The 19701-nt window shown below is 32.6% G+C and overlaps 1 protein-coding gene across 3 annotated transcripts in view; it reads right to left on the reverse strand.

The window, feature by feature from the left end:
- Window positions 1-19701, reverse strand: part of LOC142325070 (uncharacterized) — a 107518-nt gene that overhangs the window by 76889 nt on the left and 10928 nt on the right. Inside the window, exons 1-6 of one of the 3 annotated variants that reach the window (XM_075366390.1) lie at window positions 17825-17979; window positions 17488-17593; window positions 16285-16586; window positions 13440-13565; window positions 3809-3929; window positions 532-1909 (exon numbers count right to left, since the gene is read on the reverse strand). In XM_075366390.1, coding sequence (XP_075222505.1) covers window positions 532-1909; window positions 3809-3929; window positions 13440-13565; window positions 16285-16586; window positions 17488-17593; window positions 17825-17859 — 2068 coding nt within the window. In that variant the 5' untranslated portion in view covers window positions 17860-17979. Of the gene's footprint in view, window positions 1-531; window positions 1910-3808; window positions 3930-13439; window positions 13566-16284; window positions 16587-17487; window positions 17594-17824; window positions 17980-19701 lie in introns of those variants that run through there. The other 2 variants (XM_075366392.1, XM_075366391.1) reach the window with 2 other exon arrangements.

Here is a 19701-nt window from a genome sequence, read left to right on the forward strand (position 1 = left end):
AATGCAAATATATGAAATTATAAATTCACAAAATATAATAATAATAGTGGTAAATAATAGTACTATTATACTAATAGTGGTATGATTATAAGTGGTGCAGTATGTAATAATGGTATGATTATAATTTTCTAGAATTGATAAAAAGCAATATCCTCTAGGTCTGCTGTACCCGCTGAAGACCTGTTACCCATCCTAAAATCAGATGAGGGTATAATTTACCCTCATATGTTCAATTACACTGTTCTTTCTCAGGGAAATGAACGCAGGACCAATTAAATTACATGAACATTAACATTACATGAACTAGCTGGGGCACTTTTAAAGATCAGCACTTTACCTTACAAATGCTGTACAAATATAGTAATTGATAAAAGTATTACAAGACTAATACAATGAATGAAAAGCAGTGACTTAAAAAATTATACAAAGAAATTTAAGCCTACTGCATAAAAATGTAAAATTTACTTATGGTTTATCATAAAAGTTGCCGCGTGCAAACAACTTTTAAATAAAAAAAAGATCAAGACTTACCCAGAAAAACAGAAGCAGGAACAGTTGGTTTAAAAAGCTGACTAAAACCTTTCTTCACTGTACAACCAAATTCTGAACCTGTAGCTCTAAATGGTTCAAAATCTGAATCATTTTCATTACAGGATAACATTGGACTAATCGATTGTTCTTTATACCCACTTACAGTATGTGATGCATTCATAAAACCATTAGACAGTGAGTTTGAATGGAACTGTGAACTACAGCTAGATACATAATTACATTCGGGTGTAACATTACTTGGTCTGGGGTTAGCCCATGATGACGTATAACTAAATCTAGAATGCTCAAGCTGATCCGATTGATTCCAGTACTGATTATGACCAGAAGTCATAAATGAGGCTACATTTTGTTTAGCACTCTGCGAACAGTACGGGTCAGTAAAATATTCTTTATCCCAATTATTCGGCTTATTTAAACAATACTTTAGACTTGCCTTGCCGATTAGACCTTGCCCCATCAAATGCTGATTGTGAGAATTATATGATGGCACACTATAGGTATTTTGTGACAGTGGCAAACTACTTCTAGTTAAATTAGACTGGTTAACATCAGGAGGCAAGTACACTTCCTTAGTAGTTTGCACGGTCACTGTAGTTGATGCTCGATTATTACCAAGACCTTGAATACTATTACTAATATCAGAAAATCTTGGAACATAGTCAACAGCAGAATTAGAGTTAATATCAGTTTTTTCATCACTGTTTATTTCTTCTCTTAATTTACAATTATTATAAGAATCTCCTTTACCTAACTGAGAACAAACTGATGCCCGAGTAGTAGTTTGTAAAATGTTGCTTTCTTCAGATGCAACAAATTTTTTTTCAGATCCACTGCCAGCAGTTCTCATTACGTTATTAACAATACAACTAGCACCACCTGATGACTGTTTTAGCTGAGAAGAAGCAGATATGTGTTCAACTTTATTTTCCTGTTTTTTAAAATTAGAATGTAAAGAATCACTACTCTTTTCAGACTCTTCCTCAATTATATCACATTCTTTTGAACTATCTATAAATCCATTTTTACACATTTCTTCATTAAGAATATCACTCTGCATGTCATTTGTGAAGCAAAATGCATCAAGTGCAAGAATGCTTAATTGACAATTAAGTGTGTTATTACGCAGTTCTGGAAGTAAGCGATCCAACACCCACTCATTAATACATGTTTCACTACAGTCCCCAACATCAACCCCTCCCACAAAACTACCATATTCTACAGCAGTGATATTAACCAAAAATGAAGGAGGTATATCATTTCTTTTATTAACTACTTCCACAGTAAGTTTATTGCATCTTAATGTACCAGAAAAAATTCTCTGCACTTCTGGTGACCAAAGATGTATATCATCAGTTTTCTGAAAAACAAATAAATCCTAATTAATAAAACTTCAAATTAGAATTACAATTGAAAATAAGTAAATAAAAAACTTAGCCACACAATATTTGTGAAAAAAAATGTCATAAGAACCACTATTTCTGAAATATTTGTCAATAGTTAAAAAGGAAAGTGTATTCAAATTTGTTATTTAAAAATATGTAAACTTTCATAACAACTGTTCAATGCTTTTGAGAAAAGATTTATCTCACAAGCATGTAACAGAGGTACTGGTAACAAAATAAATCACTAGATGGATACCTACGTAGAGCCAGTTAGGTATGGCTGGTACTACTGCAAAAAAGAAATAATTCAAAATATTATAAGTAGATGTACAGAGTGATTCAGAGAAATGGGAAATATTAAAATCAAATATTCATTTATTTCTATTTATGAAATAACATTTATTCATTCAATTTATTTTATTTATTCAATTTATTCATTTTATGAATAAATTAATGAAACAATTTTTTTTATAACATTTAAAAAAAAATCCTTTTAATGAAAATATAACAAAATTAATTTTTGATGATCACATCTTGCAGGTGAGCTCAGTCTCTGTGTACACATTCCAGCAATATCATATTGAAATATCATAGTGCATGGTTTAATGCAACATTTCAAAAGGAACTTCAGCAAATGCTGTACAGATCTTGGCTTTTAGTACTTTTGTTGTAGCAGGTCAACTTCTACTACACTACTTTTAAGGTGATCATAAGATGAAAAGAAAAAATTTCACACTGAAACAACAGGAGACCTGGGAGGTCATGGAATGTCACCATTTTTTGAAATTATACATTGCCAAATAATCTGTATAGAACAGCCATATTTAAGCTGAGTGTCATGCTGACCATCTTGTTGAGACCAAGCACTGTCAATATCTGTAGTTTCTGCAAAACAATGATAGCTTCATTGTCATGAAACTATCCTTGTTTTCAAAAAAATAAGAGCCTATTATATGTCATATAATGACAGCATACCTACACAGTAACCTTGTTGCTGTGTAATGGGTGTTGGTGTCGATGTATAGGATTCTCTTGTCTCCAAAAACAGAAAAAGTTATTAATTAACAAATTCGTTAAGGTGGAAATGGGCTTCCTCCAACATCCCCAGTTTGTTAATAAAGTATTGTCTTTGTTTATCTTTATAACCATTTATTCACATAATCGATGGTGCATTATGTGATCACTGGATTTCATTTCCTGGAAAATCTACAACTTAAACAGATAGTCCTGGAAGAGTACTCTTCGAACACTTGAACTATGAGACTGTACAGACACTGCATAACGAAGGATTAAACAGTGTGGTCTTATGATAGCAGCTTCAATAGTCTCAATATTGTCTGACTTATAAATAGTCTACACACCACCTAGAGGTTTCTTTTTCATTACCTGTTTCCTAACATTACACATTCATGTATAATATACAGCATATACTAACGGTACATGCTTGTGCATCCAAAATTGAACTGGCAGCAAAATTCTCTATGCACAACCTCTACAATGTAATGATTTTTATAAAAAGATTTAATGGCAAAACTATGCACACTACTCCAAGTATCCATGATAACTAAAATGGCAAGATCCGAGTGAACTGCTTGTTATTCAATATTGACACTTGCTCAGGACTATAAACACAAATTTCAAAATTTCCTGTTTCCCTGAATCACCTGTGCTACTTAAGTTTTTAATGATGTGGTACTAGTGATAATGTTATAAAGGATAATTAAATATGAAAAGAAAAAAAAATATTAGTTAATGTCTTATAAAATATATAGAAAAATTATACACAGAGAGAACAAGGTAAAATAAAGTAGTAGTTTGATAGAGGCTAGTGGTCAAATTAAAAATTAAAAAATCTACAAATGAACAAAACTTACCTCTGAGAGATAACAGTTAAGTGCCTGAGCATGGAGCAAAATAATTTCTTCATCTACTTTAAAAAGTTTTTGCACTTTCAGAAGTTTAACAGAACCATTATCAACATCCAAAACCTTCACCCTAAAAATATACATAAAAAATTAAGATAATTTATATATATGAGGGTCGATCAAAAATAAACTGGAATTTTGCTGTGCGGACTGAGAAATAGCAGTGAATGTGATGGGATGCTGCAGGTAGTTAGTTGGATATGTGTGTGGAGGGGAGCTACCGTCAGCCACATCCATACGTCATGTTTCAAAAGTATCAAACCTCTAAAATTTTGACTCGGCTCCAGCCACAGTTCAGAGTTTTCCACTTGAGAAAAATTAAAGTGTTTGATTGAAGAAAAACTCAAGTGGCCATAACACAGTGAGGAATGAAAGTCGTGAATATTATCCATAGACCCGCATCAATGATGACAACATTCAGGCTGTTTGTGACCTTGTGGAGGATGACCACCACATAACCATCATTGAAATTGCATCAGAGGTGGCATAAGTGTTGGGAGTGTGCATACAATGTTGCCAGACACTTTTGGATAAAGTGTCGGCTAGGTGGGTTCCATGTCTTCTCATTGAGGCAAAAAAAAAATCCAGAAAGACATCTGTCAACAGTTTCTGAATTGCTTTGAGGAAGGAGAGGCTTTTTTCGACCATATTATGACCTGTGACTTGTAAACTTTGTCCTCACTGTAATTTATAAGGCATCATTTTCAAAAATTTCTACAGAATTTTCCCAAAGTTGATTGAGAAATTTGCAATTCTAAACTTGCTGATCTAGTTGATTTGCCTGGGCAAAATCAACACACATCACATCATGAACACGATCAATTTCTTCTTCTGAAACAGGAGGGAGGTCTTCAAGAAATTTTCTTTTTACACACACACCCTGTGTTTTGAAACTGTTTATTCCAGTCATGGAATGACTGTAAACTTGTAACTGTGACTTGTAAACTTTGTCCTCACTGTAATTTATAAGGCATCATTTTCAAAAATTTCTACAGAATTTTCCCAAAGTTGATTGAGAAATTTGCAATTCTAAACTTGCTGATCTAGTTGATTTGCCTGGGCAAAATCAACACACATCACATCATGAACACGATCAATTTCTTCTTCTGAAACAGGAGGGAGGTCTTCAAGAAATTTTCTTTTTACACACACACCCTGTGTTTTGAAACTGTTTATTCCAGTCATGGAATGATTTTCTTGTTGGTGGTGATTTACTATATTTTGTTCTGAAGCATTGCTGCATGACAGTAACCGAGTTTGTTTGGGCTAATTCAAGCACATAAAAAGCTTTATTAACTGCAGTGGCGGCCATCTTTCCAGACTGGTAATATGACACATCAATCAGTGACATTAGCAACAGTGCAGATATTTTCTAACTAATTTTTTTTAATTTTCTTAAGACAATAAAAGAATTTACACTTATAACAAAAACAAAATTAACAAATAGATAAGTAATTTAATTTTTAATGAAAAAACAAAATATATATTTTTTAGAGGTGAGAAATAAATTTTAAGAAAAATTATTTTTTTAAATGTTTATATGAGGTGCTACCCAAAAGTTTGGGGAATTTGAATTTCGCATGCGAACCATTGCTGGTACGACCTGCTGCTGCTAGATTGGCTAACCAGCTGTGGTGGAGGAACTTTAAAGCAGGACGTGCAGATGTTCATTATGCAGGTGTTCAGGGAAGGAAGCAAGTGTCAACCAATGATCTCATTGAGCGAGTGGATGAGGCAATTCGAGAAAATCATCGGCTCACAATTTCTGTAGAGTGATTCGTTTTCTGAAATTTCAAGGTCAGCTCTCTACACCATAGTGAGTGAGAGACTTCAGAACCGCAACTGTGTGCGAGATGATTTCCCAAGATGCTGTCCGACCATCACAAAACAATGAGAATGGACGCCTCCCTAACATTTCTCCAGCGCTACCACAATGAAGAAGATTTTTTGAACAAAATTGTAACAGGGGACGAGACATGGGTCCATTTTGAAACTGAAGAAATAAAAGAACAATCCAAACAGTGGATGCATTCTCATTCTCCCAGTAAACTAAAGAAGTTCAAGCGAACCTTTTCCAACAGAAAGTGTATGGCTACTGTGTTCTGGGACCAGAATGGCGTTCTCTTTGTGGAATTCATGGAACGTGGCACGATCATAACTGCAGCCTCATACTGCGTGACTCTTCAATGTCTACGAAGGACAATTCAGAATAAGCGAAGAGGAATGTTGTCTTCAGGCGTCTTTTTCAATGACAATGGTCAGCCTCACATTACAGCTGTAACAAAGAAGCTCCTGAAGCACTTTTGTTGGGAAGTGTTTGATCACCTACCATACAGCCCAGACTTGGCTCCATCCGATTTTCACCTCTTTGCTCACATGAAGCGCTGGCTAGGACAACATTTTGGCACAAACATTGAGCTGCAGACCAGCGTAGAAACATGGCTCCGATCTATGACGAGAGTATTGGAAAGACATACCACACTACAACAAATGTCTAAATCGGAGTGGTGACTATGTAGAGAAATAGGCGTAACTATGTAAGTACTTGTTACAAATAAAAAATATTTTATTTTCACTGTGGTTTTAATTTCGTGACCAATTGGACCTTGAAAAAAAAAGGTTTAAAAGCCTGAAGAAAAGGTTTCAGATCAATTGGTGGAATTTGCAGAAGCTTGAGGAAGAAGAGGAAAAGAAGATTTTTGTGGAGGACATTGCAAGAGGTGTGAGTAAAAACGATAAGGTAGAAGAAAATACATAATTAAAATGGGAGAATGTTAAAAAGGAAATTCTTAAACCAGTAGAAGCGAACTTAGGCGGAACAAAGAGTACTGGTAGAAAACCTTGGATATCAAAGGATATGCTGGAGCTGATGGATGAACATAGAAAGTATAAGAATGCTAGTGATGAAGAGCATAACAGGAACAATCGACAAGCAAGAAATACTATAAACAGGAAGTGCAAATTAGCGAAAGAAGAGTAGCTTGAAGAAAAGTGTTCAGAAGTGGAAAGAGAAATGATCATTGGTAAAATAGACTGAGCACACAAGAAATTTAAGGAGAATTTTGTGGTACATGAATTAAAATCTAATAATGTGTTAAACAAAGATGGTACACCGATTTATAATAAGAAAGGAAAGGTCAATAGGTGGGTGGAATATATTGAAGAGTTATACGGAAGAAATGATTTAAAAACTGGTGTTATAGAAAAAAAGAGGAGGTCGAAGAGGATGAAAAGGGAAAAACAATACTGAGATCTGAATATAATAGAGCATTAAGAGATCTGAGTGGCAGAGAGGCCCTGGGATAGACAGGATACCTGCAGAATTGCTACGCAGTGCAAGTGAAGAAGCGATAGATTATATAAATTGGTGTGTAATATTTACGAAAGAGGGGAAATTCTGTCAGACATCAAAGAGAGTGTTATTGTCATGATACCAAAGAAAACAGGAGCAGATAAATGTGCAGAATACAGAACAATTAGCTTAACTACTCACGCATCAAAAATCTTAACTAGAATTCCTTACAGAATAACTGAGAGGAGAGTGGAAGAAGTGTTAGAAGAAGACCAATTTGGTTTCAGGAAAGGTATAGGGACAAGGGAAGCAATTTTAGGTCTCAGATTAATAGTAGAAGGAAGATTAAAGAAAAACAAACCAACATGCTTGGCATTTATAGACTTAGAAAAGGTATTTGATAACGTAGACTGGAATAAAATGTTCAGTATTTTAAAAAATTTAGGGTTCAAGTATAGAGAAAGAAGAACAATTGCTAACATTTGTAGGAACCAAACTCCAACAGTAATAATTGAAGAACATAAGAAAGAAACCGTAATAAAAAAAGGAGGGTGTGACAAGGATGTTCCCTACCTCCATTACTTTTTAATCTTTACATAGAGCTAACAGTTAATGATCCTAAAGAACAATTTAGATAGAGAGTAACAGTGCAGAGTGAAAAGTTAAAGATGTTACGATTTGCTGATGATATAATTATTCTTGCCATAAATAAAAAAGATTTAGAAGAAACATTGAATGGCATGAATGAAGTCCTATGCAAAAACTACCTCATGAAAATAAACAAGAACAAAATGAAAGTAATGAAATCTAGTAGAAATAATGCAGATGAACCACTGGATATAAAAATAGGAAAAGAAAAGATTAGAGGTAGAAGAATTTTGTTATTTGGGAAGTAGTATTACTAAAGATGGACGAAGCAGGAGCGATATAAAATGCCGAATAGCACAAGCAAAACGAGCCTTCATTAAGAAATATAATTTGTTTACATCAAAAATTAATTTAAAAGTCAGGAAAAGATTTTTGAAAGTATATGTTTGGAGTGTCGCTTTATATGGAAGTGAAACTTGGACAATCGGAGTATCTGAGAAGAAAAGATTAGAAGCTTTTGAAATGTGGTGCTATAGGAGAATGTTAAAAATCAGATGGGTGGATAAAGTGACAAATGAAGAGGTATTGCGGCAAATAGATGAAGAAAGAAGCATTTGGAAAAATATAGTTAAAAGAAGAGACAGACTTACAGGCCACATACTAAGGCATCCTGGAATAGTCTCTTTAATACTGGAATGACAGGTAGAAGGAAAAAATTGTGTAGGCAGGCCACGTTTGGAATATGTAAAACAAATTGTTAGGGTTGTAGGATGTAGAGGGTATACTGAAATGAAACGACTAGCACTAGATAGGGAATCTTGGAGAGCTGCATCAAACCAGTCAAATGACTGAAGACAAAAAAAAATATATATATATATATATATAAAATACAAAATATTATTTTATAATATATTTAAAATTTGTTTTAAATAAGTGAAATTGGAAGAAATTTGATTTAATCCTGAGATAAAAAACCAAAAACAGTGAGACATAATACTCATGCACATACATATGTTTTTTTTTATCTAGATCAGTGATTTTAAACCTTTTTATAGCCCCACAACTTTTTTACAAAAGTAAAAAAATATATATATAATGAGCTGCGTTGAAAGTGAGAGGTATAAATATGCATGCAGTGCACAAAAATAAACAAGTTAGGTTCCAACATGTACTAAATGCTCCTTGTAATTTGGTCTGCTTGCACAGTATTTGCTGCTAGAATGTCATGTTTGAACATGTATCTGATACATTTGAACACGTCGTGCTCTTGTACTGCTTCTAGCAGTATAAAAGAGGCATAAGAGATTGCAGAACATCAGTTTAGTTTCGAATACAAAGCGTGCATCTGGTGCCTTTATTTAAGTTAATAAAAGAGTAGTTTCATTGAAAATAATAATAATTGAGATTTCAGTTTTTTAGTGTGCAGTCAAATAGTGTAACCGTTTTTTTTCTTTTCAATTAGATTCTTATGCAAAATGGATAAACTGGTAAATAGACAAGATTGTACAATGACAGTTATTGAAATTATATTTTTACCTCAAATCGAAAGCCAGTGCATTGTTTGCCTTTTTAAGTCCTCTCCAATGAAAGCATAAAGCCATTAAAATTGGATCCATGTAGCATTGCTGGTGTAACAACTAGCTTATACACGGTTCCTATTGTTCTAATAGGTATTTTTGCATCACAGAGGACCCCAGAGAGCATCCTCCACTTGAGCCAGCCTGCCTCAATTCTTTCTAAATCTCTTTCCATGTTCACCCTGATGTTGACTATGGATCCAAGGTACTTGAATTCCTCTACCGTACTTAAGGGAGTTCCTTCGATAGTGATACTGCCTCAGTGTTCCTATTGTCACCAAAGAGACTACAATCCATGTATTCGCTCTTTTTTCGACTAAATTGTAGGACACTGCTTTCTAAAGCCTTATGCCATCTGTTGAGGTTGTTTTGGATTTCTGTCAACGATTCCTCTATTAAAACCACATTGTCTGTATATAAAAGTGTCCATGGAACCAGTTTTTGGAAATCTTTTGTGATGTAGTCATGACAATGCTGAAAAGCAAGGGGGTCTGAGCAGACCCTTGGTGGACCCCTACCTTGACCTCAAAATTATCACTTATACCCGCTGGTGACACCACTCATGTTGTTACATTATTATGCATGTCTTGTATGATACTTATGTATGCTCTGGTATCAGTTGAGCTCTTAGTGCTTGCCAAATAAGCTTGCGTGGTATTCAGTCAAAAACCTTTTCCAAGTCAATTAAGATAAGATAGAGATATTTTTTCAGGACTTTATATTAACACATCAGTATTCTTATGCAGTGTACGGCGTTCATGGTGCCCACTCCAGTAGTAAAATCGCACTGGTTTGGGATTTTTTTTTTTTGAGGGCGAAAAACACTTGTGCATTATCATCGCCCGGAATAAAATAAATAAAAGAAAAACAGACAACTAATACTGCATTAAAAAACTAACAAAATTAAACAAACAAAAACTTACAACTAATATCAAAACTAAAATATCATATTATTACAATAAAAAAAAATAAAAAACTAAAACTTACAACCAATAATAAAAATAAAATAACACAAAAATCTGTGGTTTGTGGTTATGGTGGAGAGTTTATTTAGCCTACCAATAAAATGACCCTTCTCCATATCTTCAGGGTATGTGAGGTGAATTTAATGGCTCTATAGTTCTCATATTCAGCAATATTCGCCTTCTTCTTATAAAATGGTATCATGTTACTGAGTCTTCAAAGATCTGGCATCTTCCAGACGTAAGGATGAAATTAAGAAAGAAGGTTTGTCAGCCACATAACTCCAGCTCAGCTCATTTTCTTCCAGAGTTCTGCTGCGATTTCATCCGACCAATGGCTTACCATTTTTCATAGCAGAGATAGCCATTCTCACTTCAAATGGTACGATAACCTCAACAGGGTCAAGTACATAAGGGAGTGGTATAGGCCACTCTTGTGGGAACTCCTCATTACAAAGACGTTGGAAATACTTTTGCCATCTGTTGTTAATTTCATCGTCCGATGTTAGTAAGTTTCCTGAAGTATCATTGATACACTTATCTTGTTTAAAATCCTGAGTTTGTTTGTAATGTAGTATGGATATTTTGAATATTTCCTTATCTGTTTCTGTATTTTCTAGTCGGGTGGTCAGAGTCTTGTTGGCATAGTCTTTGGTGACAGCAACAACTTCTTTAGCCACTTTTTTTTGCAATGTTATAAGCATCTTTTTATCCATACCCACTTTTGTTTCTTGTCATACCCTAAAGCTGTTTTTCTTCTCTCTGAGCTTTTGTTTGACATCATTGGACAATCAGCTAGCATCTTTTCCAGTATTCGGTTTGTCCTTAGATACACAAAGTTCTTCCTTGGCAATGCTGGTAATTTGGGTATGGATCTCATTCCATGTTGTGTCTTGGGTCATCACAAAGTCAGAGAAATAATCTTTTTACAGCCTGATCACCCTCTGATGTTTTAAAGTTGTACCTGTTGGCTGGTCAGAGGCTCTCCATGGATGACTTTACAGTCATACATGCAAACAATGTGTGCATTGAACAGTCATACAGGAAAAAGTCTATCTTAGACTAAGATTTTCCACTACTGTAGGTGTTCGCTCTTTTTCTGGAAAAAAGTGTTGTCATTAGCATGTTGTGATTAACAGCAAGTTCTGAAATATCCTTCCCATGAACGTTGGAGGTGCCGAATCCAAAGTTCCCATGGATATATGTGTCCTTGGGGGCCTTTTGAACAACATGTCCATTTACATCTCCCGCAATTACCTTTCTTTCTGTGCTATGTACACCCAGAAGTACATCATGAAAGTCCTCCCAAAAAAACTGCTCCTCCTCCTTATCACAACCTGTCTTGGGTGCATATACGGAGATAATGTTAATGGGAGGTTGATTATCTAATGCTAGTTTTAGGTACATTATTCTGTCATTTATTTTATTTACTTTAATAACTTGCTGTCTGAGGTGTTTGTCAAGAATTATGTCCACGCCATTTATTGATGTTGATGAGGCATTGTACAGGAGTTGGTAGTCATAACTGATATCTCTGGAATTAGCAACTTTCCATTTAATTTCTTGGATGCAGCATATGTTTATACTGCACCTACATAAGATCTCAGCCAATTCGTAACTGTGTCCAGTTGGTGAACCAATGCCATGTCACTATATGCATATTACTAGTGTTGTGTCTAGATACATCGCATAGGGGGTATGCCCTAGCACATATCGCATGCTTCGTTCAGGAACTCTAATCGTCACTTCTGAGGGATGCTTAGAGGACGCCTAATATTTATCACTTCACTATTTTGGTGCGCTTTCATATTGTATCAAGAGAATTTGTTTGGCTTTGACGTTTTACAGCCAGTTGCCACCTGGCACCAAGACTGTAACCTTATACAAAGGGAAGGTTGCTGCCACTGATCTCAAGATTCTTCTGCCACCGATCCTTCTGTCTGTTCCAGCCTGAACGCACAGGATGCCTACAGCTTCTACTCTGAAATGTCAAAGAAGCCTGAAGACAGGTTTTGACATAGAATGTCTTTCTCTGGCCTGTGTGGTCTGCGGGACATTATTTTATTTCCCTCGAGTCTTACATGATGACTGGTGAGCACCCGCTATTCACAAACTAGGGACAGCGTTCTCTAGGGATACAAGCTTCCCTTTTTCTTTTGCTCAAATTATGCTATAAAATTCTTTTGCATCCTCCCTACTCACAAACTTAGCACCTTCAGGGTATTTATTATCTGTTTCCCAATTTGAAGAAGTAAGCTTATTGAGAAGAGGTTTATCCAAAATGATGCAAGGTACTGCAGAAAAATTTGCCTACTTTGCAGATTTCAATAAATCATACTACAGAGATGGAATCAAAAAACTTGTGCTTCACTGGACTGTATAGACTTGAAAGGAGATTATGATGAGAAATAAAAAAAATTTCCCAAAAAATTGTTCTTTATTTTTGAAAAGACTTATCAAACGTTCCTTGTAAAAGTATTTATTTGTCCTTTCTTATTAATCTGATAACTTTTTTCAAAATGCTAAGCATATGAACTAAAGACCATTTTTGAATTCATTAAACAGTCAATTCAAATACAACTACATGATTATTTAGTTAGAAAATTTGATGAAGGTAAATCAAAAGACATTGGGGATAGAATTCAAAACAAAATAACACAGATTTATAGAATCACTAACATTTTTATTAAGATAATAATAATAATACTGGCTTTATTACAGGATATTGGAAACTTAGACAATACAGGAATATATTGGTATAGTTATTAATTAAAAGATTATTTAGAGGATTCAAAATCTCTCTTTACAGTAGAATTGTAGATTATTGTATGACAGTGAAGAATGTATTCCTACTTTGACTGTTAGAAATGTATCTGAAAGCACTGTTTGGTCACTAAAGTTATACCCAACATTGTAAATCTGTTTTATACCAAATGCACTAAATGGGATTTTTTTAAATACATAACTTGATAAAACATTTAACTAAATGCAAAAAAGCTTAATAATACTGGTTGGCATTTTTTTTTTCTTAAAGTACTATAATAACTATCTCACAATGTAATGTTTCTAATGATATTCCCCACTACGCACTTGTATCATGTGCAAGCATGGATGTGAAAACAAATCATAATTTATTTATAAGAATAGTAATAGTATTTTACCTATCTCTCTGATGATTGTTTATTATGACTGCTCTGCGCACCTTCATTCCTTCTTGAAAACAAACATAATCACCACAAATTGGTTTCATATTATAAGGTTCCATTGATCCTTTTGAAAATTTTTCCCTTTAAAAAAAAGTAAAGCAAATATTACTAAATAAGATTCTAAATTAAAAAAGTACTTAGCTCACTTTTAACTGTTGACAAATTCTTCAACAAATGGGTTGAAGATCTGTAACCCTACTCAGTGACAGCTATTTTTTATTTTAGTTCTAACTTTAAGTTTAATTTTAACTCAAAAGCATTTTCTTTTTTTCTTTTTTTACAAAAAAAAGATATACCAGATTCACCAACATTTTAGACCGATCAAAATAACTCATTACGAGGGGAAAAAAATAATAAAATTGTTACCTGGACTTTTTTAAGTGGAAATGACAAAGGGGCCTATAATAAATGTAAAAAAAATTAATGTGCAAGTTGGGGGGGATGGATGGTTGATTTGGGGGGGTTGAAAATGGTATTATTGCAATTTCTGGCAAAAGCTGACATCAAAAAAAAAGTGTCCAATATAAAAGTTGTAGATCATGCAAAAATCTACAATTTTTTTAGAGGTTGCTTTTTAACATAACCTCAAAATTTCCAAGAAAAATGCAAAAAATCGTTTTTTTCTTTTTTTGTTTTTTCTTTTTCATTTGCACAAGAATAATTTAATTTTGACAAAACTTTGTGAAAGTATACCTTTCTGTGTCTTAAATAACCACAAATTTTTTTAGATAAAAAAAATCAAGAAGTTTCCGAAATATTCATTTTTTCCAGTCCAAAACACTACTTTTTTTTTCAAAAAAATTTCTACTAAGAAAAATCAATGAACAGAGTTCTGCCGGTGCTCATTTTTTTTATTTTGACATATACTTTTTGGTAAAACAAAAAATCTATATCACAATTCAGAAACATCGTTAAAAGTGCAAAAATAACTCTTGCAACAATGTATTTTTCAATAACTGTTGGTAATTTATTAATTTTAAAAAATTCAAAAACTGATTACACCATTCAATTGTATGGAAAAAAATACAAAAGAAACTGTGTCTAATTGTTTGACCTGAAACTTTATTTTTATGCAGTATTGTTATAAACATTCAATTCAAATAATGAAGCTTCAGATATATAAAAAATAATAATTTTTTTTAATTTGAATTAAAAAAAATTCTTTTTAATTCGACAATTGTTTGTCGTAGAATCAATTAGTATACTTACTTTTTTTTTTAATTTTGACGAATTCATAGATGTATAAACAATTTTTTAATTAAATTATTTAAAATCCTGTTTTTTGTTTTCAAAATTATATTTTCAAAATTTTTACAGTGGATATTTACAATTAAATAATACTAGGCCAATCTTGGTCTTTTTGGCAACTTTTTAACTTGATCTTCATCATCTTCATCCTTCATTAGACTGGATCTCCCTGATCTTCAAATGTTTCTTCGATATCACTAAATTCCTTGGGCAATTGATTTTCCGGGTTCAAGCAAGGCTTGGCTGCTCGATTTCATGTGAAATGTCTTTGGAATCACTGAAATCTTCCAGAATTTGATCAACATTCTAACAATTATCCAAACCATGACATTTTGTACATAAATCTGAACATCGCGTCCATGTTTTTGACACCCGCATATATTACATTCACAATTGGTTTCGCAGCTGCAAGAGATTGTTTTTAATAAATCTTCAGGCATAATTGAGACTTCTGTAAAGCAAGGCATGAGTATTTTGGAATTATTTGCAATTATTTCTTTCCAGCTTCATTTAGTTGCAGTTATTTTGTTTCCAAGCCATGTTTGAAGCTGAAAGTATGCTCTATAGGAGTATTGTGTAGCTGCACAACACAGTTGGTGGCTAATTTTTTTTTTTTTCTAATTTAAAAGTAGACTTTGCAGTTAATACTTTGTATTGCTGAAATCTCAAATCATCCAGAAATAATTTATCATTTGTGCATTTTTAAATAGATGAAATTAATTTACAATTATTGAAAAATTCATAGTTGCAAGAGTATTTTTTGTTTTTTTTTTTTACATTTTTGAGCATCTTTTTGAATTGTGATTATAGATTTTTTTTATTTTGCTAAAAAGTCAAAGTGAAAAAAATTAGCACCAGCAGACTCTATACGATGATTTTTCTAATTAGAATTTTTTTTTTAAAAAAAAGGGTTTCAGACCAGAAAAAATGAATATTACAGAAACTTCTTGATTTTTTTATCTAAAAAAATTTGTGGTTATTTAGGACACCAAAAAAGAAACACTTTCACAAAGTTTTAACAAAATTAAATTATTTTTGCAGAAATGGTTTTTTATTTTGCATTTTGCAGAAATTAAAAATAAAAAAACGACTTCGCATTTTTCTTGGAAATTTTGAGGTTATGTTAAAAAGTGACTATACAAAGTTGTAGATTTTTGCATGATCTATAACTTTTATATTGGATCCTTTTTTTTGACATCAACTTCTGCCGGAAATCACAATAATACCATTTTCCACCCCTTTTCAACCCTCCACCACCTCTGCTCACGCATTTAATTTTTTATGTTTATTTTAAGCCCCTTTACCATTTCCACTTATAAATGTCCAGGTAAAAATTTTTTCTCTAAGTGTAATTTGGTTGGGCTATTTACAATTAACTGGATATTTTATTTAAAAGAGAAAAATTATAAACATGAATGATCCACAAACTCCATTACCAGTGTCATCAAGCAAATTTCACTACAACAATTCAAAGTCCTCTGACATATACCATAAAAGGTAAATATCAGAAAATAATTTTGTATTTTATGAAAAGTTAAGAAAGATCACTTACCACAATGATGCTGAAAAACTTTCAAATTCTTCTTTATCAGCGTAAGTTAGCCAAAAATTCCATGGGTTCTCACCATCTATATAATTCATTTGATGTTTTTTATTTATAACAGGCAAATGTGGAATGTTTAGTATTTGAACGCCATTTTTAAGAGGATCAGGCAAAGGTTCAAGTTCTATATTGCAATTAATCTCAACAACTCTATCAATTAAAATATCAAAATGTTTTAATGTTTTATAATACGATACTCTATATTCTACAGGATCATTTGTTTCATTCAATTTATTAATTAACTTTTTAACCTGAAAAATAAAGCAAAATAAAAAATGATTACAAAATACATATAAATATTAAACCACATAATATGAAAAGGAAAAACAATACTCTACCAACAAAAAAACACTGTAAGTTGCCAGTTACATAGTCAGTCATATTCTCTTCCACAAGCATTCTTCCTCGCTACTACTTGAAGCAGGTTACTCCCTAATCAGAGCAGATGAGGTAGTTTATAGTTTTCTAACACTTAACATAAAAGATTACCCACAAATTTGCAAGCAGCAAATTCCTTCTATTATTTCAGCTAAGCCAGCTGGGTTGGGTATTTACTACACTCCAAATGATTTGGAAAATGCATACCATTACCTACTTATAAGAAATTTATATAAAATGAGAAAATTGCTGTATTATTCATGTAATAAAATAACAAAAGATGGATCAAATGTCATTAAAGCAAACTGACACAAGCAACAAGTTTGAAAAAAATCTGAAAATAATCTGAGAAAAAATCTTAACGGAAAATAAGAATTAAAAGAAATTCCTAGAAATCCTTATAAGCATTTAGAGGTTCATAGCAACAAAATTGAAAAGCAGAAAAGAATAAGCTTTTAGAAATGTGGTATAAAGGAAAAATGTTAAGCGAGCTTAAATAAAACGAGATTTTAGGATGAATTATAAATGAATCTTCTACCATAAACTTAAAAAAAACATGTAATGGTGATCCAAGGTTTAGTTAATTTGGTGATAGATGATAAGACTTCTACAGAAAACCAAACAAAAATTCAGAATCTAGGATAAAGTAAATACTTTGAAATTAAAGCATTTGTATAGAACAGAAAGTAATAAAGAATAGCGTCAAACCAGTCAAATGACTAGTGATAAAAAAATGCATTGGAATTGAAATAAGAAAACAGCAATTGTTATTACCTCGTTTTCCAATGTTTCTCCATGTTTCATCAGCTTCTCCAACTCCTTTTTAAATAATTCAGATTTTTGTAGCAAAACATTTTTTCCACTGCAGGAATCCATCACTCTAGAACCCAAAGAACATAATATTCTTAAATTATTATTACATTTATCCATTATGCTAAATAAAGGACTATAAAACTACATTAAATCGGTAATAATAATAAACAAAAAATTACGAGAGCTGATTAATTACTAACCAAACACTGTTTAAACAACAAGCGAATAGAAATAAACATGATACAGTAATCTACTACTGTTCTCAAATTAATTTTAAGCTAAAAACAGAGGTACATACTCAGCTTTTTTGATATGCGTAATTTTTTCAGTCATAATTTTAAGTAGAATACAAATCTACATTAAACTGCCGGTACAAGTCCATTACACATTACAACACAAATACACATAACCCCAAAACAATAGCAGAAGCGACTACACAACTGGCGAGAAAAAAGCGAACTACCGAACTATCTTCCCCACAAACAACCTCATCGTGGTAGGGGAGGATTCTTCCCCTTAATCGTAAGATGGTACTACTATTATGTCTTTCTTTCTTTTCCTGTTTGGCCTCCGGTAACTACCGTTTAGTAATTCTTCAGAGGATGATATGTATGATTGTAAATGAAATGTAGTCTTGTACATTCTCAGTTCGACCATTCCTGAGATGTGTGGTTAATTGAAACCCAACCACCAAAGAACACCGGTATCCACGATCTAGTATTCAAATCCGTGTAAAAATAACTGGGTTTACTAGAACTTGAACGCTGTAACTCTCGACTTCCAAATCAGATAATTTGGGAAGAAGTGTTAACCACTAGACCACCCCGGTGGGTTACTACTATTATGTCTAGAGACGCTACCACCGTGTCAGTGGCGTAAAATACACACGCGCACGCACACACACATATATATATATATACATACATATTAATGAGATTTTGATTCCCGTTGAGACTCCCAAAGAATTTTTGTTAATTTCTTCGCTTATTTTAATTGTAATATTATGTCGTTCATAAGTTAATTATTCTTACTTTATTATTTATTTAATTCAATGAATAAATGAAAACCCAGAAAACTTATTACTCTTAATCTTATTAAATTGTTTTTCTAATTTCAAATTAGGTAACTGGACTGAATGATTGCTCTTGACAGCTATACATGTTTTGAAATAAAAATGCTTGATTATTTTATCTAAAAAAAAAGGAAAAAAGAACAACCGTCATAGTGAAGCGGCTACTTAACTAAAAAATCAGATACGATACTTAAGTGTGTGTGACCCTTCATAGTTGAAAACTAAAATTTTATTAAATGAGAAATACATCTTTAAAAAAAGAATTTCTTGAACCTATACAATTATAAAAATAATAATTTCATCATCTAACGAAGAACATAAATCAGTTTCTGGTAGCAAATTAAGTTACGCATCCATGTTTACTAAATTTATAAATTTTACTAATTAAAAACTTATTTAAGTGCTAAATATTACAGCAGCAAGTGCATACTTCTTATAACCAAGAAATAATTACAAAAAGTTAATTATGCACACGTTATGCTTAACCTAAACATTAATTCCCATGTTTAATTTTACATTTTATTATCATTTATTCTTTTAAGCTATCCTGGTACTTAGTTTTTAAGCCCAGAAGATAAGTCCTTAAATACTTCATCATGGAATACTTCGGTTAAACTTAATTTGCACTTAGACAGCGGAACTTGTTAATTTCCTTTTATTTTTCTCGTTTTTTATTTTGTAAATTTATGTTTAATTTGGTTCATTAAATTATATTTCAATAATTCTTCATATTTAATATTCGACTAACATGTTGAGTACATGAATGATAAAACTCTTACCTTTGTTACTTCACTGTACGAAGTAAAGAAAGTACTGTGATCGCGAAAAATTTCGTTTTTCAGATTTCAACGGAAATATCCATTTTGACTAGTTTAGGCATGAAGTCAGTACGAACGTATGTATCTGCATAACTCAAAAACGATTAGCCGTAGGATGTTGAAATGACTGTTCTAACATCTAGTTGTTCACCTCCCCTTTTGATTGCAATCAACTGAACCAAAAGTGTCCAAAATCAAAAAAAAATTGGAATTCGGACTTTACCTTAACTGCAGTAATAATCCCACATTGAGAGCTTTTTAACGATGTATCATAAGTGGTACTTA

This window comes from Lycorma delicatula, chromosome 5, assembly GCF_047948215.1.
Source record: "Lycorma delicatula isolate Av1 chromosome 5, ASM4794821v1, whole genome shotgun sequence".
NCBI classification, from domain to species: domain Eukaryota; kingdom Metazoa; phylum Arthropoda; class Insecta; order Hemiptera; family Fulgoridae; genus Lycorma; species Lycorma delicatula.